Genomic DNA, 25,208 nt, shown 5'->3' on the forward strand with positions numbered 1-25,208 from the left:
AAAATATTTAACACCAGCGTTCTACTCTTCGTGTACCCATAATAAGAGAGAAAATAATTCAGTTTAAGTGTATAATTTTTTACCTTTCTTTCAAATTCATGTTCTGAAACTTTGATAGAATTTTGATCAGAAATACGGAAATCATAAAAGAATAAGTGCGGTAGAGAAATCTGCTAACAATGACAAAATGGATTTGGACATCAAGGGTGGAGCAGCCAGCATACCTAAAATTTTGTGTAGCGCAATGTAGAACTCTTTTTCAGACTGAAAAACCTGCTTAAACAATAACAATGAGAGAAAAAATAATGTGTTAGGGTTTGTTATTTCATTGGTATACATTTTTTTTACAATTAATTTAACCAGAGTAAAATTAAAAGCTCTGGACGACCATGATATATAACGTACAGAATTGATATCGTTACGGTATTAAACCCGCGTTGCATAAAATTGGCACTGCGTGATTCTAAGTCATCCTTTCCCATAATTGAACATTTTCACTGGGTAGCAACAGCATACATTTTAAAAGAATATTTTAAGAAAAGAGACTGTTTGATTTTTGTAATGTTATATGTAATAACAAACACGAAGGAAGAGTATTAAACGCTTCCCGATCGTTTCACATTCGAAACCATCTGCGGCTAACGTAACGTTAAATGACGTAGCGATGCTGCTTCAGGTCGATTGACATATGCATGTTTATTATTTCACCGAAACTAATCTAATTATCATAGGAATTTAAAAATTTTGCCTAAGTGCTTTATTCTTTCTTTATAAAATGTTGATGAAATTTCATGAAATTATCTTCGTCCTGTATGGAGTAAACGTAATTGTCTCAATGATTTCCGAACAGCCCTCGTATTTCCCCTCTGAACAGTATCATTCCTATTAGATGCAGAAAAAATACCTCACAATTCCATTTTTAGCTATTCTACATTTTGTGTAACAGGGCCTCATTGATAGAAATGCCTGATGGAAGCAAAATGATTTTAAATCATAAAGAGAAAGTTCAAAGAGAGGCTATTGCTAAGCAACTGTTGACCCCATTAACTGATCCTCAGCAGCAAAATGGCTGCAAAGTGGTAAGTAAAAAAACTGAATAATTCTTGCAATTCTTGGTGTGTTAAACTTGCAGTTAAATACTAGCTTTTATTTTTAAGGTTCACCGCCATTTAAAGAATGGAGATGTATTGCTGATAAACAGACAACCTACTCTTCATAGACCCAGTATACAGGCCCATAAAGTAAGAGACTGCCTAGAGACCATTAAATGCTACTTATAATGATTATAATGTGCAAAACAGAGAAGCAACGTAACAGTGAATTTCTTTAAAAATGAACCCTTCTACTCTCTTATTATAGGCAAGAGTTCTACCAGGGGAGAAAACTCTGCGTTTACACTATGCCAACTGTAAGGCTTACAATGCAGACTTTGATGGAGATGAGATGAATGCCCACTTTCCACAAACTCAACTGGGCAGGGCAGAGGCTTATACCATTGGTAAATAATTTCCACATTTGCAGAGCTGCTGTGGTAATTGTCCAAGTACATATAGATTTTTGAAAAAAAAAGGTCAGATTTTTCTGTAGGTCATGTATGGGAAAATAAAATTATTATTAAGACAAACAGGGGAAGTGGAGTTCCTAGACATGCTAAGGATGATGTGTTTATATAAAACATCTGGTTTCTAATTGAAATTTGATTTTTTTTTTTCAGCCTGCACAGACTATCAGTATCTGGTCCCTAAGGATGGCACTCCTCTGGCTGGATTAATCCAGGATCACATGGTCTCAGGTGTGTCTCTGACCATTAGGGGGAGGTTCTTCAACAGGTGAGTTAAAATATTCTACATAATATATTTACCTGTAAATTGTACCGGGTATATTAAGTTTATTACTGTATGTCAGGAAATTTATTGTGCTTTTCCAGACTCAAAATAAATTGGGGAAATCTTTTTCATTATGTACGCTGTAAATCGCTTTTTATTCATGAGAACTTTATTTTCACTTAATTACACGAGACGGTGTGCTCACAAAAATATCATTCTTGCGTATGTAAGTATTCCTTTAGAATATATAGAACAATTACCATAATTCGTGAAAATTTTGTCTCACTTATAAAGAGGCAATGAATATCTCGCTAAAATAAGGTGTCATGAAAATTAAGTGATCTACAGTATTCATAAATTTAAAAAAAGTACTCTAAATTTAGAAATGAATACTGTCAGCTTGTGTATATGGCACTGGTAGACAAGCGAGGGTCGATCAAATTGTTGCCCCCAGCCATGATCAAACCATGTCCTCTCTGGTCAGGAAAACAGGTTAGTGGTCAGGGAAATTCTTCTAAGTTCTCAAGATGAATTGGTGTTATGAATAAATTGTGATCAGAAAGAAACTCCTGTATCAGTATTGAGAGTTGTATGTAGAAATGGACAAGTATTATTTTCTCTTATATGATAGGTTTTATCCACTCTGCTTCACAACATTATCCCCAAACAGAGAGAAAAGCTTAATCTGACTGGGAAATCTAAAATTCCTGAAAAGGTAACTTTTTTTTACCTCACCTTTTCTTAGGTAGAATGCTCTTTTATACAAAATAAATGCTGTAAAACGAAAAAAATTGGTGCATACGTATTTTAGCGCAAACGCAAGTGGGAATGCATTTGCGCAAATAAATTTTAGCACTTGTACTTGTCAGTAAAATATATAAATGTGATATTTTGTTGTTTTTTTTATCCACACATGTATTTTACTTTTTGGTTAGTCAAGCACGGAAACACATTAGTACTCCCGTATATCAGTAAACATTCGTTAAGTTTACTGTGGTACGTGTTGCTATCACGTGTGGCACAATGTTAAAATTTATTTTATTTCTATTTTCAATTAAAAGAAATGGAGTATTTACTCATTTAAATCATATTAAATCAATGCATGCATCAACAGAAAATTACTTAGATAAAACGGTAATCCTAATCACAGGTATTGTCTGCAAGCTCAATCACCATGCTTGATTGCATTGTTTACCTCGAGGCGATAGATGATTGACACGCCGAGAGGCCAAACTTTGAAGGTGTTAATGTCTTCCGAACATGTGTAGTACTAGTGTGTATATAAAATCTAATGACCCTTCGACATTACGTAATCGCGCGTTCCGGTTTACATGTACTTATGTAAAAGCTTTGAACACACACAAAAAATAATATTTAGAAATCCTATAGCGCACAATAAATTTTAGCACTCAGGGGCTCTTGCGCCAAAAGCGCTAAAATTAGTAGTGCGCCAAATACTCTCGTTTTACAGTATGAATTTAAAACTGTTGTCTTTAATCGTTTTGGAAACAGTCATTTAACTTAATTGCCAGTTTACAAATGCAAATTTTACAATACTCAGTGTTAGCAATGGCAAATATGATTGTTTTAAATTTCTAAGGAAAATAATTTTCAAAAGATATTTAGTCAGTTTGACAATAAACTGTTATATGTAAGTTTTGTATTTTGTAACATTACTTTTTTTTTGTAGAGTTGGATACACCATCGACAGCGACACGAGAGTATAGACAAAATGGGAGAGAGTCATGTGATCATCAGGGGCTCGGAGCTTCTCTGTGGTGTCCTAGACAAGGGTCACTATGGCAACACTCCTTATGGACTGGTCCATTGTTGTTATGAGGTCTGTATTTTACTGTAATAAAAGACTCAGAAAAATTCCAGCATGAAATTTCTCTTATACATGTAGTCATTTTGTTCAGTTTTGATCTTTTTATCTGTTGATTGTAGCTTTATGGAGGAGAGGTGGCCGGGAGCCTGCTTTCCTGTCTGGGAAGACTCTTCATGAACTTCTTGCAGCAACACAGGAGTTTTTCATTGGGAGTAGAAGATATCCTGGTCACACATAAAGTGAGTTCTATTTACTTTCTACAATTAATATTGAAATTAAATGGTGAAGTAGAAGAACAAGACTAACAGCTTATTTTTTTTTAAAAGGAGGGAGTGGATGTCAAATTTTGCATTGCAGCTAAAAAAACACAGCATAAAAATTAACTCATGAATTTCATGTATACAGGCAGACCAAAAAAGAAGGAAAGCAATACAGAAGTCTGGGAAATGTGGGCCAGAAGTCGCAACCCAGGCCCTGGGACTGGATGATTGGCAGGAGGAGGAGACGATCAGGGAGGCCATGATGGACGCTCAGTTTGACAAGAACGACAGGAGACTGAGGGAGCTGGACCTCTGTATGAAAGGCAAAACAGACAACACACAGAACGCTATAGTGGGGTAAGTTAACACACAGAACGCTATAGTGGGGAAAGTTACTGACAACACACAGAATGCTATAGTGGGGTAAGTTAACACACAGAACACTATAGTGGGGAAAGTTACTGACAACACACAGAACGCTATAGTGGGGTAAGTGTACAGACCACATACAGAATGCTGTTGTGAGATAAGGCTTTTCTCAGATTCTTAACATAATATTTGTTACCTAGCTGTGTTGAAGTGCAATGTTTTCATCAAAGTTAGTTTTAGATGCTGTCATATTAGATTGTTTTTTACTTATATTGTACCATGTTAAAAATGATTATGTAATAATTTTGTTTTGATTACTTAACAGTGCCTGCATGCCAAAAGGCCTAGAGAAGCTTTTCCCTGCAAACAATCTTCAGTTGATGGTACAGTCTGGTGCTAAAGGGTCATCCGTAAGTATAACAAACATTTGTTCATTTCATTCTAATTTAAGAGATCTTGCTTTTACGATGAACCCATATATTATAACCATTGATTTGTGGATTTATTTTGCAACAAAATTTTGCAACTCATTCAAATTTAGGGGGTATTAAAGAATACAATGAACAGTTTTCTTAAAGTTTCAAAAACAAATGGCTAAGCAGTCACTGAGATAAATGAATCTTAGAAAAAAAGCATGTTTCTTTAATTTCCATCAAAACATTTATTATTTCGAAAATTTCTTATGTAAATGACTTATTTGGAATCGGCGACTATGATTTCTATTAAGTTTCAAGATCAAATTTGAGGTCAAGCAATTATGATATGTACCCCAACTTTGATCAGGGCAAATTAAATTAGGCAAATAATTAATTACTATTTGCCACCAAAGTTCTTGTCAAGATGTAGCTCTGAAAAAGGCTACCAGTTTTCCAAAGTCTTCCAGTTTATTGTTCATGCAGTATGATATTTAGCAGTCATATTAATAGCTCACCTGAGCCGAAGGCTCAAATGAGCTTTTCTGATCACATTTTGTCCGTCGTCCGTCCGTCTGTTAACTTTTCACATTTTTGACTTCTTTTCAAGAACCAGTGGGCCAATTTTAACCAAACTTGGTACAAAGCATCCTTGGGTGAAGGGGAGTGTAAATTGATAAAACGAAGGACCAAGACCCCTCACAAGGGGAGATAATCAAGAAAAGACAAAAATAGGTTGGGGTCATTAAAAAATCTTCTTCTCAAGAACCATTGGGCCAGAAAAGCTGAAACTTTTGTGGAAGCATCTTTGGGTATGTAGATTCTAAATTATTAAAATCATGATCCCCGGGGGTCGGGCGGGGCCACAATAGGGAATCAAAGTTTTACATAGAAATATATGGGAAAAAAATTTAAAAATCTTCTTCTCAAGAACCACTGGGCCAGAAAAGCTGAAACCTATGTGGTAGCATCCTTGGATAGTGTAGATTCTAAATTGTTAAAATCATGATCCCTGGGGGTCGGGCGGGGCCACAAAAGGGGATCAAAGTTTTACATAGAATTATATAGGAGAAAACTTTAAAAATCTTCTTCTCAAGAACCACTGGGCCAGGAAAGCTGAAACTTTTGTGGAAACATCTTTGGGTACGTAGATTCTAAATTGTTCAAGTCATGACCCTCGGGGATTGGGCAGGGCCACAACAGGGAATCAAAGTTTTACATAGAAATATATAGGAAAAAACTTTAAAAATCTTCTTCTCAAGAACCACTGGGCCAGAAAAGCTGAAACCTATGTGGAAGCATCCTTGGGTAGTGTAGATTCTAAATTGTTAAAATCATGATCCCCAGGGGGTCGGGCGGGGCCACAATAGGGAATCAAAGTTTTACATAGAAATATATGGGAAAAAACTTTAAAAATCTTCTTCTCAAGAACCACTGGGCCAGAAAAGCTGATACTTATGTGGAAGCATCCTTGGGTAGTGTAGATTCTAAATTGTTAAAATCATGATCCCCAAAGTTTTACATAGGGAAAAAACTTTAAAAATCTTCTTCTCAAGAACCACTGGGCCAGAAAAGCTGAAACCTATGGGGCATCCTTGGATAGTGTAGATTCTAAATTGTTAAAATCATGATCCCCAGGGGGTCGGGCGGGGCCACAAAAGGGGATCAAAGTTTTACATAGAATTATATAGGAGAAAACTTTAAAAATCTTCTTCTCAAGAACCACTGGGCCAGGAAAGCTGAAACTTTTGTGGAAACATCTTTGGGTACGTAGATTCTAAATTGTTCAAGTCATGACCCTCGGGGATTGGGCAGGGCCACAACAGGGAATCAAAGTTTTACATAGAAATATATGGGAAAAAACTTTAAAAATCTTCTTCTCAAGAACCACTGGGCCAGAAAAGCTGAAACCTATGTGGAAGCATCCTTGGGTAGTGTAGATTCTAAATTGTTCAAATCATGACCCCCAGGGGTTCGGCGGGGCCACAATAGGGAATCAAAGTTTTACATAGAAATATATAGGAAAAAAATTTAAAAATCTTCTTCTCAAGAACCACTGGGCCAGAAAAGCTGAAACTTATGTGGATACATCCTAGGGTAGTGTAGATTCTAAATTGTTAAAAAATTAGGGAATCAAAGTTTTACATAGGGGAAAAAACTTTAAAAATCTTCTTCTCAAGAACCACTGGGCCAGAAAAGCTGATACTTATGTGGAAGCACCCTTGGGTAGTGTAGATTCTAAATTGTTAAAATTGTGACATGGGGGAGGGGGGTTTGGTACGACTAGGCCACAATAGGAATTACGAAGGAGGAAATCGGTTTAAAGAACGGCAACACCAAAGTTACTCAGGTGAGCGATGTGGCCCATGGGCCTCTTGTTTTAAGAATAGTAAGATCACATCTACAACATATTTTACTTATTTACACAATATTTAAAAATAGAATTTCCAGTTATGCTTAAGATTTTATCCAGCATTGTTTTAAAATTTTCAGTTGCCTTCATAAATGTAGTGTCAAAAGCACTGAAAAAACATGACCTCATTTTCATTTATTAATTGTCCCTTTCTGTCTGAATCACATCTTACAATTTTGCCTTATGAAATGAAAAAGCATTACATTATATACATTTGATTTAATGAGTGACTGGATATATAGAACAAACTTTAGAAGAGATAAGATCTTAGATATACAAGATTTTGATCTGACTGTCAAATTATCAGTTTCTGGTACATGTATTTTCAATACATTAAAAGGCATTACGTAACACAAGGTATTCCAAACTTCTCGAGTATACAAAAGTTCTTTTGTCCACTTTGTGGTATATTATGAAACAGAGATATAAATATAGAAAAGTGTTGTAATATGATCACAAAAACATTGTAATATGATCACAAAAACAATCTTCCTGGTTCACAAATCAGGTCAGGTCTGTTACTGAATATACTTTGTGTATTGAATGACTTTAATGTCACCATTGTTCTGAGAACCCACCCAGAGGCGCCCTCTAGTGTCCAGACTGAGTCCAGTAGGTTTGGTCAGACCGGGAATCGTAAGGCACTTCAGGAATTGACCGTTCTGGTTGATGATGTGAAGGCAGTCATTGCCTTCGTCTGCCAGAATGATGTGACCCATGGAGTCGGTGACTATGTCGTTGGTGTTGAGAGGCTTTGGAAGCTTTGCCGCTTTCCCGTCGTACCTGAATCGGAGTTTGCCTTTTTGGCTCACTGCCGTAACTGTATAGCTGTTGTGGTCAACGACACAGACATCTCCGTTGATGTTCTCCCTCGGAAAAAGCATGTACTCTCCATTTTGGTAGAGTTTCTTGCCATTTTCATCAAACTGGAACTCCTTGCTCATCGTTTTGTCCTTGTACACTACGACCTTGTGTTCTTTTTGTTCATTTCTCAGACAGACAAATAGATTCCCTGTTTTGGAACAAAACACACCCATGCCCTCCCATCCTTCAGGCATTTCAAGTAAAGTATTGACCTCCCCATTTTGAAAGACCATTACATTGTTGAACTCGGAGTAGAGTAATCTTCCATGGGGGTCCATGGTAAGACCATTACAAAATGAACCAACAGTCACAGACTCAAGCTTATCACCACAAATGTCCAACAGTGATACTTCTGTATCTTCATAGTCGCCCATGGGGTTCACCCATACTTTGTTGAACCCTGCACAGGCTAAATCTCTGATAGTGTGGTAAGGGGTTTTCACAGTGGCAATCACGACAACTTGGTCAACCAATACTTTATTAGATATTGGGGAAAGTTGGAGGGAGGTGAGATATGTAGGTGGTACAAGGAATGAATGAAGGTCATCCAGCTGAACTTGCCAGACATTTTCTTTTGCAGAACTGGAAAGGAATGTTGGGAGACTGGGCTCTAAATCCAGATGAGGCAGCTCTTTGAATTTGTCTATATTCGATGTGTAGCCCATTATCTTGGACACTTTACCCATCTTCAGAATTCCTCGGTTCTTTTCCAGGTCCTTGCGCATTTCTTGGATCCCTGTTTTGATTTTGTCTTCATGGCAGTACAGGGGTGCCATGTCTTCCTCTTTAAAACTGTGCATTTCTTTGGCAAGTCTGGTGAAGACTCTGGTGGCTTCCTCCACCCATTTCCTCTTGAAAATTTCTACTTGTTTTTCAATAGCTGTGTAGCTGTAGGTAAGATTGGCTGTTTTAGATTTTGTGATTATTTCTTCTTGATTGTATTGTGGAAGAAGAGATTCCTCAAGAGCATGGGTATCTTCCAGAATTTGTGTTTTCTTGGAATGAAAGGACTCTGGGAGCTCCTCTGTTGCATGCTTTTCATGAACCCCGGTTTGACATTCGGAGCAGATGGGGATATCACAGTCTTTGCAGAAAACATCACAGTGGCTCTTGGAGTGGGCCAAACAGAATGGATGAGGAGTGTGTGCATGTCTTTCAGCATATTTCACGATTTTATGGGCATGCGGTGATTCAATCATAGAATGGCTTCCCACACACTCTTTGCATAATTTATGTTCACAGCTTATGCAGTGGAGCTGTACCTCCTTCTTTGTGCAGTGGTCACAAACTTTTGACGCCATCGGATAATCTGTCATTCAACCTGAAAAATATAATTGTCACCTGATGAAGATATTGAATAATTTGTAAATTTACCTGAAAAAAAAATAAACATCTGTTTTCACTCCAAAAGAACTGGTAAAATTATAAACTACACCGTCTGTTGTTGTTGTTTTTTAAAAAAATACCTGTCAGTGCAGCAAGCTCTCAAAGCAGGTAATGAAGTAATTCAGTCGGCCCCCTTTTATCTATTTCATTTTTTGTGTGAGAACTTATCACCACTCTGATTTAAATGGTCTGAATGATTTATTATCAAGACATGCTTGAGTGTCCCTTTGGAATCTGATAGCTTTACCTATATTTTTTCATTGACTATCACTGTCAGTAAACAGACAAGCAGAAACCTGTTGTTAAGTGCTCAGTGAGACAGTTTACTTCTTTATCTGTAATCACTAACTAGGTCATACAGAATCTTTCAGGTGTCCTTAAAATTGGGGTCAATACAAATACTTGTAAATAACTTCCTTTATTTGTGCTTCTGTGCCTCAAATTGCAGCCTGATATGAGCCATACATTGTTTGTACTTTGTCAATAACTATTCAAATCTCATGTAATTTGAAAATTGAAATATAAAAAAAAAATGTTAAAATAAATTAGTTTTTTCATGTTAAGTGAAGTTTTTTTTTAATGCCAGATATTTAAGACAGGAGGGATGGATTTTTTTGCCTATCTTTATTGTTATAACCATGGTCATTATTTTAAAACTGTTGCAGACTATGACCCATTTTTAATCGGGATAAAGACCGAGACCTCATTGTATATCAAGGTACAGTGGACCCTCATTTATCCGGACGCTTTGGTTCCCAATCCATTTGTCCGGATAAGTGAAGCATCCGGATATCTGAATCACCAGTTAAACAAGACAAAATAGCATTTAAAAATATCAAGGTACATACCCTGTATACAAGATTAAAGGTCATTGACCAACTAAAGTATGCCCCTGTATGAAAGTTCAGATGAAAGAGGGAGTACAGATATAAAGAATCACAGACACATCATTCAAATTTTTACAGCTTGTCAAGAAAACTAGCAACAGTTACCTAAATAACATATAATAATGAACACTTTTACAAATGAGTTTATAAAAACTCATTACAAATATGTTTGAAGTGGTTAGCATACCTGCTTTTGATAAATCGCAAATGTTTACTATCTGTCAATTCTGTTTTCTTCACATCTGAGGTGTTAAATAACAATTACCTGACTTTATATGACAAAAATTAGTATCATACCTTGTTCCTTTGAGAAATGGGAGAATCCCTGTCTCTGATGATGTATATACATGTATTTAGTTACAGGTAATGCACAATAGATAAAACATTTCACATTGGACAGATCCTTATACCCAGTGGACCTCCAAATTGTCTCTCTTTTTTATTTACTCCTTTTAAAGCCTTTCATTGCTTTAAATGTTCAGTTGCAATTCATGAGTAGTCAGGAGTTGTGAAATCAATAATTGTATGCATTAATATTAGAACAGTTTGGAAAAACATTTTCATTTTGTACACTTGCACTTAGAGTTAATTTATTTCTGCATGTTCATATGACTTGTTGATTCCATTGATTTTTGTAAAATGAATATTTCCTCTATATAGAATCAGGTTGTTTTAGTGTAAAGGATGTCTAAATGAGACTATTTCATTACTGGGTAATTGATTATTTGATGGTATTAAACAGCTAATCAATGATTTTTTTGTGGTCTATTTATGCAATTATATTAGATGTTTTCAAGGTAAACTTCAAATACAGCAGCTAGCTAGTCTAAGTAATATTCAAGATGTAAACTACAGGTGAATGAATGGATGGATAACTGTAAGTTCTTTAGAAATGAAACTATAGGGGACTATAGATTTTCTCTCCTTCTATTTTTCCATCCATGTGTTGGCTAGTTTCAGTGTCTGTCCCACTTTGAATAGTTCTATGAACTTTCATGTTTACTTCAAGCTTGCAGAAACTGAGCTCAGTTTTAGTATGAGAATATACTAGTACCTTGGCCAGTTGCAGATCTAGTTTGCAAGGTATGGAGGGACCCACAAATTAATGTCCACCAGGAATTGTAAATTTTCTAATTGATTACTACTCATTCTCCAACAAACCAATATTTTTTCCTCAAACTTCTTAAATTTGACCCCAAGAAAATATGTGGTTTTACAGTAAAAATACTGTAAAATCAGTATCAAAGATTTTTAAGGAATTATTTCCTTGTTCTTTTTTAGTGATTTAGACTATACATCTTGGTAAGGGACTAGAATAACTTATGCAACACTCTCAGAATGCTTAATTGTTACAAACACTTGTACATTAAGTGAAGAGTTGACTTTAGCAAAATAGGATATTCAAGTTTCAGTGTTAAGTTGTCCCAACAGACAATCACCTATTTACAGAGTATCAGATTCTGTTTATGTAACCGGTTTTATTGAAGATTTTTAATAGATTACATAAGAATGCATATTCTTAAGCATTTTTTGCAGCAAGTTTGCCTCTCTCATTTATGTACATTGATAATAGATTTAGCCTTGTCAAGGTTTAAACTTTGAATTGGCTGTCACGCTCATACCCGAGTTGGATTGTTGAAATACAAGAACCTTTAAACAAAAGTTATTCTATATTGGAAGTCTGTGTTAAATAAACTTGTCATGTCTTTTAGAAATTGTAAGCTGCAGTGAAAACTTTATTGACCCCAATTTACAAGAAGTTTGGGGGGAAAAATATTCAAAAACTTTGGCTTAAAACAATTAAAAAAAACTATAGTCAGAGTAAAAATATTGCACAGGTTTTATAAAATGACTTTTTGGACTTTAAGCCAGCTAGGCCCTAGGATCATGAATCAAGAATTATATTAAAGTTTAAACCACTTGTAAGATGTTTATTCATTTTCAACTTAATCTCTAAATTTGCAGGTAACAGCATTTTGGGATACAATATTAATAAATATATTTTTCTCTACCATTTGACTTGTACAAAATTTCAGCACAACATTAAGATTTTTATTTTAAAAGCTTTAAAAAGTTTCATAATCCCAGGGCTGGTTTCAGAAATAGACATTAAATGTTAAGTCAACGTACAACATACTTTCATATCTATGTAAGTAAAAATCAAGTCAGTAATAAAATACATACCAAAGAATTTTATGACATCAGGTATGAAAAATTTCTATCTGTTTCTCTCAGTGTCGAACTGCTATTTCTGAAATGTCGATAACTGCATGGTGTTTTAAAGTAAACAATGCACAAGTAGCTAGTTGTATGTCCCTTTTTAAATGATATAACAGGTAGAGATTTAAAGAATTCCTTCTTGAATACAATTAAGCATTTGTTTCGGTAAATATGAAGTTAGATTTGCAATTTTAATTTCTTACGTTTTTGAGGCAGACACATTTTACCTTAAAATGGTTTTTGGAAACGAGTGAGAATCTCTACACAATTTTACATGGATTCAGAGAAGCAAATATATCACTGAATAGAAATTTCAAATGTTTTTTTTTTCTAGGCCCAAAGATATCTTAAGACTTGAGAAGTGTTATTACATTGAACAAAAAATCATGTCATTGGGATTGAAAGTTATAAAAGTTTTGTCATGTTCATATCTTACAGCTAAGAAATATCAGATAAAAAGCATATTATTTTTTATTAGAAGATATGCCATGACTCGGTCCTCAGTTAATTTTTTGAAAATGTCAAGGTGAAATTTAACTTATTTTTGATCCATTGTATATGATTTACTGAAACACATATTTCAGTCTAAACCTTAATTATATCTTTGATTCATTTGATGAAAGATAGTTAGAGAAAAGCTCCCTAAACTTAAAAGTCAATTGATCAAAGGTCAAGGTCAGAGATAATTTTCTTAAAATTATCCCATAGCATGCTCTAACTTAAATTACAGATGTAATAAGTTTAAATCATGTATAACTTTGTCATTACAGGTCAACTGCATGCAGATCTCAGGTTTACTGGGGCAGATTGAGTTGGAAGGGAGACGACCCCCTCTGATGCTTAGTGGAAAGACTCTCCCCTCTTTCTTGTCCTATGATACTTCTCCTAGGGCTGGGGGGTTTGTGGCTGGTAGATTTCTGACTGGAATCAGGCCTCAGGAATACTTTTTCCATTGTATGGCAGGGAGAGAGGTAAAAAAAAATTTGTTTGCTTTTAATCTACATCAAATTGGTATTAGTAATTCCTCATTGTTAGTAATGATTTTTTGATATTATAAAAAATAATTAATTTCAAAACAATTTTTTGGTAACGATAAATTTTTAAGAACTGTTTTGTTTTTGTAGACAAATTAGATTTCTTCTTGGCATTTTTGCTTCCTTCTTAGGGATTGATAGACACTGCTGTAAAGACCAGTAGAAGTGGTTATCTTCAGAGATGCCTCATTAAACACTTGGAGGGGGTAATGGTGAACTACGACATGACAGTGAGGGACAGTGATGGGAGTGTTATACAGGTAGGGAGAGGGGGAGAATAGTAAGATAGGGAAGGGAAAGAGGTACAGGCAAGAAGGTGGAGAGGTGCAGGAAGATAGGGGGAGAGAGAAATAGATAGGAAATGGAGAAAGATAAGGGTAGAGAGTTGGGAGAGAAACAGGTAGTGAGGGGGAGAGGTATTTGTAGGGAGGGGAGAGGAACATGTAGGGAGGGGAGAGTTATACATTGTACATATAGACTTCATGGTGGGAGAGAAGTATAGTTAGAGAAGGGGAGAGAGGAACAGGTAGGAGGGGAGAGACAGTATATATTTGTACTAACAAGTCTTTAAAAGGAAATTCTAGTATCATCTTAACACAGATTTGATATTTTACTTACCTGTTGATATTCTTTAGTTTTACTATGGTGAGGATGGGTTGGATGTGTCCAAGTGTGGATTTTTGTCTCCAAAACAGTTTCCTTTCCTTCTCGACAACAGTAAAGTCGGCAGCAGTGATCAGGCATGTGATAAGAAGATCACCAAGAGGATGAAAAAGGTAACTTTCTCCCAGAAGGATTAAAAGAGAGTGGAACAATTTTTTGGTTGTCTGGAATTTTGAGTGCTACATCTCAATGGATAAAATTGTAAATGTTACAAAACATACACATTTGTTTTTTCTGCAAGTTTACTCTTTGTTTCTGTATTTGTTTCAAAAACTGGAAATTTTAGGCAAAATGAGTCATGTTTTTGACCATTGTTTGTCCCCCATAAAAGTTTGAATATTCTCTACCTCTCTCAACAGTTGCTGATCATTTTCAAATTCATTTGCCAAGAGCTTGTGTCATTTTTATTTGTAAATGACATGCAAAGAGAAAAAAATAGAAATACAGAGAGGTGATGTTTAAAATGTTCTCTAGAACCATTTACCAAGCCATAAATTACAAATTTACTTTAACAGTGTTTCTTTATATAGTAAAATTCAAGCTTGTGCAAACAATGACCTCCCTAAATCACTGAAAAAAAGGTTGAAAACTGAGTTTAAAATGTTCTGGAAATTTCTTTTTTTAATTTCTTCTGTGTGAGCTAGATATCTAGGCTGCAGATTAGTCCCAGAAATAGGGTAATAATAAACTTGTCAAAGGGTTCAAGGCTTTAGAGAGCTACTGATTTATTACACTGAGTGTAGTAGGATGTTTATTACATAAAAAACATTTTTTCAATATACCCAAGTAATCATAAAGATTCTTGGCCAGTTTCACCCCATGTTTATGTCAAAGTTCGAAGCTAGATCAAAGGCACAGTACAAGATTTGATGTTTTTTTAGTATCAATATTTCAGATACAGAAATTAATTGTTTTTGTTGATGCAAACCAGATAAAGAAGTGGAAGAAATCAAACAGTAAGAGAAGCAGAAGACATTCAGCCTTTCTGGAATTTTCTAAAGACATTGTTGCTGAAGAGGACCTGGATCACATGACTCTGGACAAGAATGGGAGGAGTATAGGGGCCTTGGAGGTCATCACCAGATGGCGCTCTCTGGAGGAGGCAGAGAAAGAGAGGTAACGGAGGGAAGATCTGTTCCCCTCCTGCAAAGGGTAGAAAAATGGCACTGTTCTCTCAATTTATCAAATACCCAAGCCAAAGTTTCAAGTGAACTATCTGATATCATCTTTTGTAAACTCTCTATTTTATCTCTATCTACAGAATCAAGCATGTCATTGTAGGTGCTTTCATATATGGCACAAAGTAATGTGTAATTTGTCAAGACTCTTGGTTCCTTTTGAGTGGACATGATTAAGAAAAATTGAAAGCCAAGATTGTCATTATAGATCTTCTTTGAAAAAAAACTGCATGCAGTAAGAGTATACAAATTGATAAACACTATGAATTGCCTCCCCTAGTACATTCAGTGAGATGAAGTTAAAGTATTACACATGTTGCAGATACATGAAATATGATGAGAAAGCCCCTGAACCAGTCACAAGTATGTACAGACCTTTCCAGTATAATGGTGTTCTTCCAGAGAGCTTCCTTCAGAAAATTCAGGACTACGGCAAAAATGAACTCCCAAATGTAAGAATGAGTTAATGCATCTATATATTAAATCTATGTATTATTTAATTGGTATTTAATGAAACAGAAAAGATTCTCTGTTGAACTTGCTTGGAAAATTGCTTATATGCACTGTAATGATATAAAAGATTTCCCCTTATTCTGCAGCTAACCAGTACAGTAACAGAGAAGAACTTTATGAGGTTGTTGTGTGATAAAGCTAAGAAATCTTTCTGTCAGCCTGGGGAAGCAGTTGGACTTCTGTGTGCTCAGGTAAAGGGTAATGTACACGGAGATGTACATTAACAGGTTCATAGGTTGTGTCTGATTTGTTAAACACCAGATGTCCTTAAACAGATTTTATATCTGATAAGTGTAAATCTTTTTGCCATTGATGTGCCATAGGCTTTCTGAATCTATCCATCTGCTTGTCTGTTTAGAAATGTACTTTTAAACAAAACAATGTTCTTATTTACCTTCTGTTTTTATAACTTAGATTTTCTTCTCTTGACCTTAACTTAAGAAATATGCAATATGAACATTTATATCAATTTGAGCTACTGCATGTTTTACAGTCTATTGGAGAGCCCTCCACTCAGATGACCTTGAACACGTTTCACTTTGCGGGTCGAGGTGAAATGAACGTAACCCTGGGTATTCCCCGGTTAGTGGAGATATTAATGGTGGCTTCAGAGAAAATCAAAACCCCCTCCATGGAGGTGCCAATCCTTGCCCAGTGTCAGGATAAAGCCAAAAGTCTGCAGACAAAGTTCAATAAGGTCGTCTTGTCAGAGGTAAGGAGGGGGGGACTCATAGCTTCAAGTATCATTCAGAATAGTTTGGATTAGTTGTAAAAGTCAAGAAAGAAAAATTAATATAAAATACTTTTCTGCAAACTAGGAGCAATCAAGGCTAGAAATACCAGAGTTACTTCCCTGTAAACACATTTTGAAGTATTTTGACACAAAGGTTGAGAAATGATGGTGTATTTAATGAAGATGAGACAAATTTAAAATTTTACATGTTATTGATATATTTAAAGAGACCAAGAGAAGACAAAAAACAGCAAAATCTGAATTCATGAAATACAAGATTTCGATACACTTGAACTATGATATCCCAAAACTGACAATTATTGATTCTATTTCTCAAGGTTTTGGAAAAAGTAACAGTGAATGAGTACCTTGCTATCTGTGAATTAAATAAAAGGTAATATATCGATGTACCATTATTGAAGAAATTGATTCACAAAACATATATCTATTCAAATAGAAAATTTATCAATAAAATCTTTAAACTATTTTTAAATTTATATGAAAGGAGCAGAATAAAAGTTGAGCAATTGCTGACTGTTTAGTTTTCATTTTCCGAAGATTTACACAGTTATATCTTCTTGTTAATATCTTTTTTTGTATTTCAGTCAGAGATCTAGAGTTTTCAAGGTCCGATTTAATTTCCTTCAGCCCGAGTTTTATAAACAGAGACTTCATGTTACCCCTTCATCCATTCTACATTTTATGGAGAATACCTATATTAGGAACTTGCTGAACAAAATAAAAAAGAAAATAAGTGATTTACAGAAAGCAAGGCAAGTGAAAGAAGCAATGTGATAACTCAGCTTGTTATGATAATCCATGCTAGAACAATCTTGTATTTACAGTATTTCACAAAAAAGAAGTTGTAAACTATGTGATATAAATGCAGGTGTTACTACAATTTAGTGTTGCACACAATTCTTACTGTTTGTTTGTAAAATACATTGAAAAATTATGTGATTATTTGGAAAACGAAGCTCTCTAGATTACCGCGTATCTCTTTTCTAGTTTCTTATTACAGCCTCAGCAAATTTTTCAATAGAGTTGTATTTCTGTCTTATTATTCATATACATGTAAAACCCTTCTTTCTCAGGATGGTGAGTAGTGGGCACATCAGAACTCATCACCATCCTCATACTCGACCTCCGGCCTCGGATGATGAGGATGTGTCAGATGTGGAGGAGAACGACAACACGGCCTCTGACGTCAAAGAAAGGCAGAAAAAACAGGAGGAACAGGAATACGAGGAGGAGGAAAAGGAGGCGGAGGAAAATGAGGAAGGTAAATCAAATTTTATGTTGAGTTTGTTTTGCAAAGAGTACTCAGAGAATACAGCTCGTTTGCGGGCAGCTGCTGTATGACTCCATGTGGGCTGTTCCCAGTCACCGGTTGTCACTGCTGCGGTCTAGCTTGTCCGACGTGCACTTTTTGCGGGCGGAGAACCACGACCAGTTTCCATAGGGTTAGGGTTAGGCTTCAAGGGGGTAAGGGCCAGAGTAAGGGTTGGGCTGCTCGTGTTAGGGTAAGCATTAGGGTTAAAGTTAGAGTTAGGGTTAAAATGGAAGGATGAGGGTTATGTTAGGCTGCAAGGGTTAGGATTAGTATTACATGGGCGAATTGCAAGGGTTAGGGTTAGAATAAGAGTTAGGAATAATTTGTAAGGAATAGGGTTAGAGCTATTGTTAGGGCTGGGATAAGAGCTAGAGCAAGGGTTAGCATTATCATTAGGGTTAGCTTAGGTTTAGAGTAAGAATAAGAGTTAGGGATAAGCTGCAAGGGTAAATGTAAGGCTTAGGCTTAGGCTTAGGGTTAGAGCTAGGATTAGCATTATTAGGCTTAGCATAGGGTAAGACTAGAATAAGAGTTGGGGATAAGCTGCAAGGGTTTGGGTTAAAGTTAAGGTTAGGTGTTAGAGTTTCTGCAAGGATTAGTGTTGTAGCTAGGGTTATTATTACAGCTAGGTTAGAGTTATAGCTAGGGTTAGAGTTATAGCTAGGGTTAGAGTTGTAACTAGGGTTAGTGTTGTAGCTAGTATTAGTGTTGTAGCTAGGGTTAGAGTTATAATTAGGGCAAGATTTATAGATAGGGTTAGAGATATAGCTAGGGATAGAATTATAGCTAGAGTTAGTGTTATAGCTAAGGTAAGAGTTATAGCTAGGGTAAGAGTTATAGCTAGGGTTAGTGTTATAGCTAGGGTTAGTTATAGCTAAAGTTAGAGTCATAGCTAGGGTTTGTGTTATAGCTTTGGTTAGAGTTATTGCTAGGGCAAAAGTTATAGCTAGGGTTAGAGTTATCACTTGGTTTAGAGTTATAGCTAGGGTTAGTGTTAGAGTTAGGGTTAGAGTTATAGCTAGGGTTGGAGGTATAGCATTAGAGTTATAGCTAGTGTTAGGGTTATAAATAGGCATAGAGATATAGCTAGTCATACAGTTATAGCTAGGGATAGAGTTATACCTAGGGTAAGAGTTATACCTAGGGTTAGAGTCATAGCAAAGGTTAGAGTTATACCTAGGGTTAGAGTTATAGCTAGGGTAAGTGAAATAGCCAGGGTTAGTGTTAAAGCTAGGGTTAGAGTTATAGCTAGGCTTTGTATTGTAGCTAGGGATAGTGTTATAGTTAGGGTTAGAGTTATAACTAGGGATAGTGTTTTAGCTGTGGTTAGAGTTATAGCTAGGGTTAGTGTTATAGCTAGGGTTAGAGTTATAGGTAGGGTAAGAAGTAAACCATTAGAGTTATAGCTAAGGTTAGTGTTATAGCTAGGGTTAGAGTTATAGCTAGGGTAAGATTTATTGCTAGGTTTTGTATTATAGCTAGGGTTAATGATATAGCTAGGGTTAGAGTTATAACTAGGGATATTGATATAGGTAGGGTTAGAGTTATAGCTAGGATTAGTGTTATAGCTAGGGTTAGAGTTACAGCTAGGGTAAGAAGTATACCACTAGAGTTATAGCTAGGGTTAGAGTTATAACTAGGGTTAGTGTTATAGCAAGTGGTAGTATTATAGCTAGGATTAGTTGTAGCTAGGGTTAGAGTTATAGCTAAGGTTAGAGGTACAGTGCTACAGCTATAGCTAGGTTTAGAATTATAGCTAGGGTTAGTTTATAGCAAGGGTTAGTGTTAAAGCTAGGGTTAGTGTTATAGCTAAGGTTAGAGTTATAACTAAGGATAGTGTTTTAGTATGATTAGAGTTATAGTTAGGTTTAGTGTTATAGCTAGGGCTAGAGTTATAGGTAGGGTAAGAAATAAACCATTAGAATTATAGCTAGGGTTAGTGTTATATCTAGGGTTAGAGTCATAACTAGGGATAGTGTTATAGGTAGGGTTTGAGTTATAGCTAGGATAAGTGTTATAGCAGTATCTAGGGTTAGAGTTATAGCTAGGGTAAGAAGTATACCATTAGAGTTATAGCTAGGGTTAGTGTTATAGCTAGGGTAAGTATTGTAGCTAGGGTTAGAGTTATAGCTAGGGTTAGAGTTATAACTAGGGTTAGTGTTATAGCTAGGGTTAGAATTAAAGTGAGGCCTAGAGTTATAGCTAGCGTTAGTGTTATAGGTAGGGGTAGTATTATAGCTAGGGTTAGTTGTTAGATTTATATCTAGGGTTAGTGATATAGCTAGGGTTAGAGTTATAGCTTTGGTTAGTGTTATAGCTAGGTTTAGAGTTATAGCTAGAATTCAAGTTAATACTAGGGTTAGAATTATGGCTAGGGTTAATGTTATGGCTGGGGTTAGTGTTGTAGCTAGGGTCAGTGTTATAGCTAGGTAAGTGTTATAGCTAGGGTTAGAGATATAGCTAGTTTAGTGTTATAGCTAAGGTTGCAGTTGTAGCTAGGGTTAGAGTAATAGCTAGGGTTAGAGTTATTGCTAGGGTTAGAGTTATAATTAAGGTTATAGTAATAGCTAGGGTTAGAGTTATAGCTAGGGTTAGTGTTATAGTGAGAGTTAGTGTTATAGCTAGGGTTAGAGTTATAGCTAGGGCTAGAGCTAGGGAGAGAATTATAGCTAGGGTTAATGTTATAGCTAGGGTAAGTGTTATAGCTAGGGTTAGTATTAAAGTTAGGGTTAGAGTTATAGCTAGTGATAGAGTTATAGCTAGGGTTAGTGTTATAACTAGGAGAAGAGTTATAGCTAGGGTAAGTGTTATAGCTAGGGTTGGTGTTATAGTTAGGGTTAGAGTTATAGCTAGGGTTAGTGTTATAGCTAGGGTTAGTGTTAAAGCTGTTGTTACAGTTAGAGCTAGGGCAACAGTTATAGCTAGGGTTAGTATTGTAGCTAGGGATAGTGTTATAGCTAGGGTTAGTACCATACCTAGGGTTTGAGTTATAGCTTGGCTGAGTGTTATATAGCTAGAGTTAGATTTATAGGAAGGGTTTGTGTTATAGTTAGGGTTATAGTTATAGCTATGGATAAAGTTATAACTAGGGTTAGTATTATAGCTAGGGTTAGAGTTATAGCTAGTGATAGAGTTATAGCTAGGGTTAGTGTTATAACTAGGAGAAGAGTTATGGCTTGGGTTAGAATTATAGCAAGGGTTCGAGTTATAGTTAGGGTCAGGGTTATAGCTAGGGTAAGTGTTATAGCTAGGGTTAGTGCTAAAGCTAGGGCTAGAGGTATAGCTAGGGAAAGAGTTATAGCTAAGTTTTTTATTGTAGCTAGGGTTAGTGTTATAGCTAGGGTTATAGTTAAAACTAGGGTTAGTGTCTTAGCTAGGGTTAGAGTTATAGCTAGGGTTAGTGTTATAGCTAGGGTTAGAGTTATAAATAGGGTTAGTGTTATAGCTAGGGTAAGAAATATACCATTTGAGTTATAGCTAGGGTTAGTGTTGTAGCTAGGGTTAGAGTTATAGGTAGGTTTATTGTTAAAGCTAGGACAAGAGTAATAGCTAGGGTTAGAGTTCTAGCTAGGACAAGAGTAATAGCTAGGGTTAGAGTTATATCTTTGGTTAGAGTTATAGCTAGGGTTTGAGTTATAGTTAGGGTTAGAGTTATAGCTAGGGTAAGAGTAATAGCTAAGGTTAGAGTTATTGCTAGGGTTAGAGTTATAGCTAGGGTTAGAGTAATAGCTAGGGTAAGAGTTATAGTTAGGGTGAGGCTTAGGCTTAGGGTAAGGCTGCGAGGGTGAGGGTTTGGGTTAGGCTGCTAGGTTTAAGGTTAGCATTTGGGTTAGGGTTAGAATAAGAGTAAGAGTTAGGCTTCTAGGATTAGGTTAGAATTAGGGTTAGGAACTGGGTTAGGGTTAAGGTTAAGCTGATAGGGTTAGAGTTAGGGTTAGGAACTGCTAATTAGAGGCAAACATAAAAAGTTCCCAACACCGGCGGACAGGTAACAGAGGCATCAAGTTGTACAAATAAAATTATAAGAAAAAAGCCTTATTCGAGGAACAACTTCAGCATAATTTATTTGATTATTATACCCCCACAAACAAAGTTTGGGGGGGTATATAGGAATCACCTTGTCCGTCTGTCTGTCCGTCTGTCTGTCTGTGCAAACGTGTCCGGTCCATATCTTTCTTACGGAGGGACATTACAATTTACTACTCCACACAAAGATTGCCCATAACCTAAGGGTGTGTCGTGACCTTGACCCAAGGTCATTTGGGGAACTTCAAGGCCACAGGAAGAAAAATTTCATAATTCGTGTCAGGTCCATATCTTTCTTATGTATAAACTTGGTAGGTTCTCATTTCACATAAAGATTGCCCATGACCTAAGGGTGTGTCGTGATCTTGACCCAAGGTCATTTGGGGAAATTCAAGGTCACTGGAAGAAAAATCTCATAATTCATGTTTGATACATATCTTTATTATGGAAAGACTTACTTTTGAAAAACCCAGCGGGGGGTATTTTGTCCCGTTTGGACAGTTCTAGTAACTTCATAAACTCGTGAGAAACAACAGAAAGATGGGAAATTTTCTGATATATTTGAATAAAGTCCATTTTAAGTCTTTGAAAAATCTATCTAAATTTTTAGATTAAAATCCATGCATAACATGAAGGAAAATTCATAACTTCGGAAAATTATAAATGATCCATTATAAGAAAAAATATTTTTGATGATTATTTGCAGAAGAGGAGGATGTAGAGATGGATGATAGTAAAAATGATGAAGAGGAAGAAGATGTGGGAGAGGATGACAGTTTTATGTCGTCTGTAAAGAAAGAGTCCAAAGAAAATAGGATACAAGTACGTTATCTATCGTGTGTAGGCCTAAATGTAAATCTGTATATAATGTAATAATGTGTAAATCAGTATAACATGCTTTTAATGAACTGATGCATAGAACAAGAAGATTTCCATTTCCTATGGTTTTAAAATATATTGTGAACTTAAAGGTAAAATGAAATACATTTGTAATGGGAGAAGAGAAAAAAATGCAGACCCGAATTCGAACTCAGGCCCCCTGAATTCCTGGTTGTGTGCTCTACCAACTTAGCTATCCGGCCAGTGGCGATCAAACCTGGCTGACCCCCACACATTTATAATAAAACAAAATTTTCTGCCCCTTGCACTTTATTGAAAGCATATGCATGATTTCTTTAAAGCTGTAATATAATTTTTTGTAGTGAATATAACACACATATTAAATGAAATCTTTACACTGGATCTGTTTTTCACTTTAGTTTGTGCTACAATCCAGCTCCAACATATCTGATTACAAATATGATGTGAAGAAAGAGCTTTGGTGTGAATTTACTCTTGAGGTTGGGACAATCTTCAATTCATTCTAGCACATTGTAGAAATAATCTCATGAAATAAATACAGTTTTTGAGATTCTTTCTAATTTTACAGTTTGGCTTGCTGAACAGTAAGATAGATCTCACATCCTTAATTGAAGAACATGCAAAGGAAACAGTTATCCACTGTGTCCCAGGAATAAACAGGTGTCTGCTGAAAGAGGTTAAAGGTCAAGATCATCCAGAACTCCACATCTGTACAGAGGGAATTAACATCCGGGTAAATTCTGAAAAATCTTGTTCTCTAGAGTATAGCAAAGCCATGATTGGTCATACTTACTGGTACCGAGATGTACCGAAGCAACTCAAGTGGTGTAGACTCAATTTTTTTCAAACCATGACCCCACCCCTTTCCACGGACCATTTTAACTTATACTTTAACTTTTGCAAAATGATTTTTGCTTTTTCCTCGTCAAAGTGCTTAGGGCAGCAAGACTCATGTTTTGTTTTTTATGAAAAATCTGATCAAGTTGTATGCTACCAGAATTTGTTGTCAATTATTTAAAAAATGATAATATTCATGTACAAGTTTATTTTTTTTCTGTAAAAGTTCCTGAAAACTTTCATTTTATTTGCAGGAAATGTATACGTATACAAACATCCTGGATTTAAATCACTTGTACTCCAATGACATCCATGCTATAGCAGGGACATACGGAATAGAGGCTGCAAATAAAGTTATTATAAAGGTGAGTGTTTCAAGAACAGAGTCTCTAGAATTATTAGAAATATTGAAGTAGAACTGTTCTTTAAAGTAGAAAGTATGAGAAAACTATGGTAAACATAGTTATTTTAGCATCATCATATTTTATTCAATAGATGTCACAGATTTGATTGAATAATATGCATAGAATGGGTCATTTAAAAATTTCATCTATCTTATCTTTTACAGGAAATTAAGAATGTGTTTGCAGCTTATGGTATTGAAGTGGATTACCGACACCTCTCACTGCTAGCTGATTACATGACATTTGAGGGGACATATAAGGCTTTTAATAGAAGAGCTTTAGAGACTTGTGCTTCATGCTTACAGCAAATGAGTTTTGAGACTACCTTGAGTTTCTTGGTGAAAGCGAGTATGCAGGGTGCTAATGACAGTTTAAAGTCACCGTCTGCTCAGATTGTGACTGGTAAACCTGTGTCCTGCGGTTCTGGTACTTTTGATCTTCTCTACAGACTTATGTAGCCAGGGAAAAATTTCACAGAGTAAAATTTATGTAAAAAGTCATTATTGGCTTTACTTTTTATTGAGCGTTTTCTTAAATGTGAACTGAGAGGGCTGATGGATTTAGCTTTGAATGATACAAAGGAATTTTGAAAGGGGGCAATAATTAAAAATGCAAGAAAGAATGACTAAACATGCAATGGATCAGGCATGTTATGTTTAGAAAGCAAAACGTACTAATTTTGCATTCTTGCCTCAGAAATCATGCACTCACCATTGCAATCTTGCTCCCTTACATTTATGATTTATATGACACCCTCCTTCCCGTGTTTTTACTCTTGAGACTGCATCTCCATTTGTTGAATTGTTGTTGGGAAAATGTTCAAAGTGAACATGCTTATAGTAAATTCATGTTTGCAGTGAAATTACTTTCAATCTCTGAAGTTTTGAAACATATATAAATGAACTTTTTAAAAAATGAATCAAAATTGCTCATCCCATACACTTCATTATTGAAAGTGTGTTTTACTGTACAATTTGATACTTTCCACATTCGCATGTGTTATAATGGAAAAGGGGAGGGGTGTTGCACAACTTATGGTAATATAGAATCTACAGTAAAAGACCAATGTACAGTTACAGTCAGATTCCACATCATCCTATCCCCAAAAACTAAAAGCCTCATGAAATTGGCGAATTCTCACTTCATTTTCTAACATGAGG

The 25,208-nt window shown here is 35.7% G+C and overlaps 2 protein-coding genes across 3 annotated transcripts in view; one reads left to right on the forward strand and one right to left on the reverse strand.

The window, feature by feature from the left end:
- LOC134274082 (DNA-directed RNA polymerase I subunit RPA1-like) overlaps positions 1–24,548 on the forward strand; it is a 31,732-nt gene extending 7,184 nt beyond the window's left edge. The window contains exons 10-34 of the mRNA XM_062756329.1: positions 947–1,079; positions 1,158–1,241; positions 1,360–1,498; positions 1,715–1,829; positions 2,210–2,318; positions 2,458–2,541; positions 3,517–3,666; positions 3,774–3,893; positions 4,060–4,271; positions 4,609–4,693; positions 13,237–13,437; positions 13,632–13,760; positions 14,136–14,276; positions 15,095–15,279; positions 15,664–15,793; positions 15,941–16,045; positions 16,348–16,566; positions 16,926–16,981; positions 17,193–17,360; positions 17,682–17,869; positions 22,653–22,768; positions 23,206–23,286; positions 23,376–23,540; positions 23,899–24,009; positions 24,213–24,548. Of these exons, the coding sequence (XP_062612313.1) occupies positions 947–1,079; positions 1,158–1,241; positions 1,360–1,498; positions 1,715–1,829; positions 2,210–2,318; positions 2,458–2,541; positions 3,517–3,666; positions 3,774–3,893; positions 4,060–4,271; positions 4,609–4,693; positions 13,237–13,437; positions 13,632–13,760; positions 14,136–14,276; positions 15,095–15,279; positions 15,664–15,793; positions 15,941–16,045; positions 16,348–16,566; positions 16,926–16,981; positions 17,193–17,360; positions 17,682–17,869; positions 22,653–22,768; positions 23,206–23,286; positions 23,376–23,540; positions 23,899–24,009; positions 24,213–24,506 (3,520 nt within the window). The 3' untranslated portion in view covers positions 24,507–24,548. The remainder of the gene's footprint in view (positions 1–946; positions 1,080–1,157; positions 1,242–1,359; positions 1,499–1,714; positions 1,830–2,209; positions 2,319–2,457; positions 2,542–3,516; positions 3,667–3,773; positions 3,894–4,059; positions 4,272–4,608; positions 4,694–13,236; positions 13,438–13,631; positions 13,761–14,135; positions 14,277–15,094; positions 15,280–15,663; positions 15,794–15,940; positions 16,046–16,347; positions 16,567–16,925; positions 16,982–17,192; positions 17,361–17,681; positions 17,870–22,652; positions 22,769–23,205; positions 23,287–23,375; positions 23,541–23,898; positions 24,010–24,212) is intronic.
- Positions 7,235–12,522, reverse strand: LOC134274077 (B-box type zinc finger protein ncl-1-like). 2 transcript variants are annotated; one of them, XM_062756323.1, is made up of 2 exons: positions 12,431–12,522; positions 7,235–9,294 (listed from the first exon to the last, which is right to left on the reverse strand). In XM_062756323.1, exon 2 carries the CDS (start codon positions 9,287–9,289, stop codon positions 7,628–7,630), a length of 1,662 nt encoding a protein of 553 aa, XP_062612307.1. In that variant the 5' UTR covers positions 9,290–9,294; positions 12,431–12,522; the 3' UTR covers positions 7,235–7,627. The 2 variants fall into 2 exon arrangements, with proteins under 2 accessions (XP_062612307.1, XP_062612306.1); XM_062756322.1 differs by lacking the exon at positions 12,431–12,522 and adding an exon at positions 9,440–9,546.
- Positions 24,549–25,208: the final 660 nt, after the last annotated feature.

The sequence above is a fragment of the Saccostrea cucullata genome, unplaced genomic scaffold, assembly GCF_032062105.1.
Source record: "Saccostrea cucullata isolate Sc308-1 unplaced genomic scaffold, CSIRO_AGI_Scuc_v1 ctg497, whole genome shotgun sequence".
In the NCBI taxonomy this organism is placed as follows: domain Eukaryota; kingdom Metazoa; phylum Mollusca; class Bivalvia; order Ostreida; family Ostreidae; genus Saccostrea; species Saccostrea cuccullata.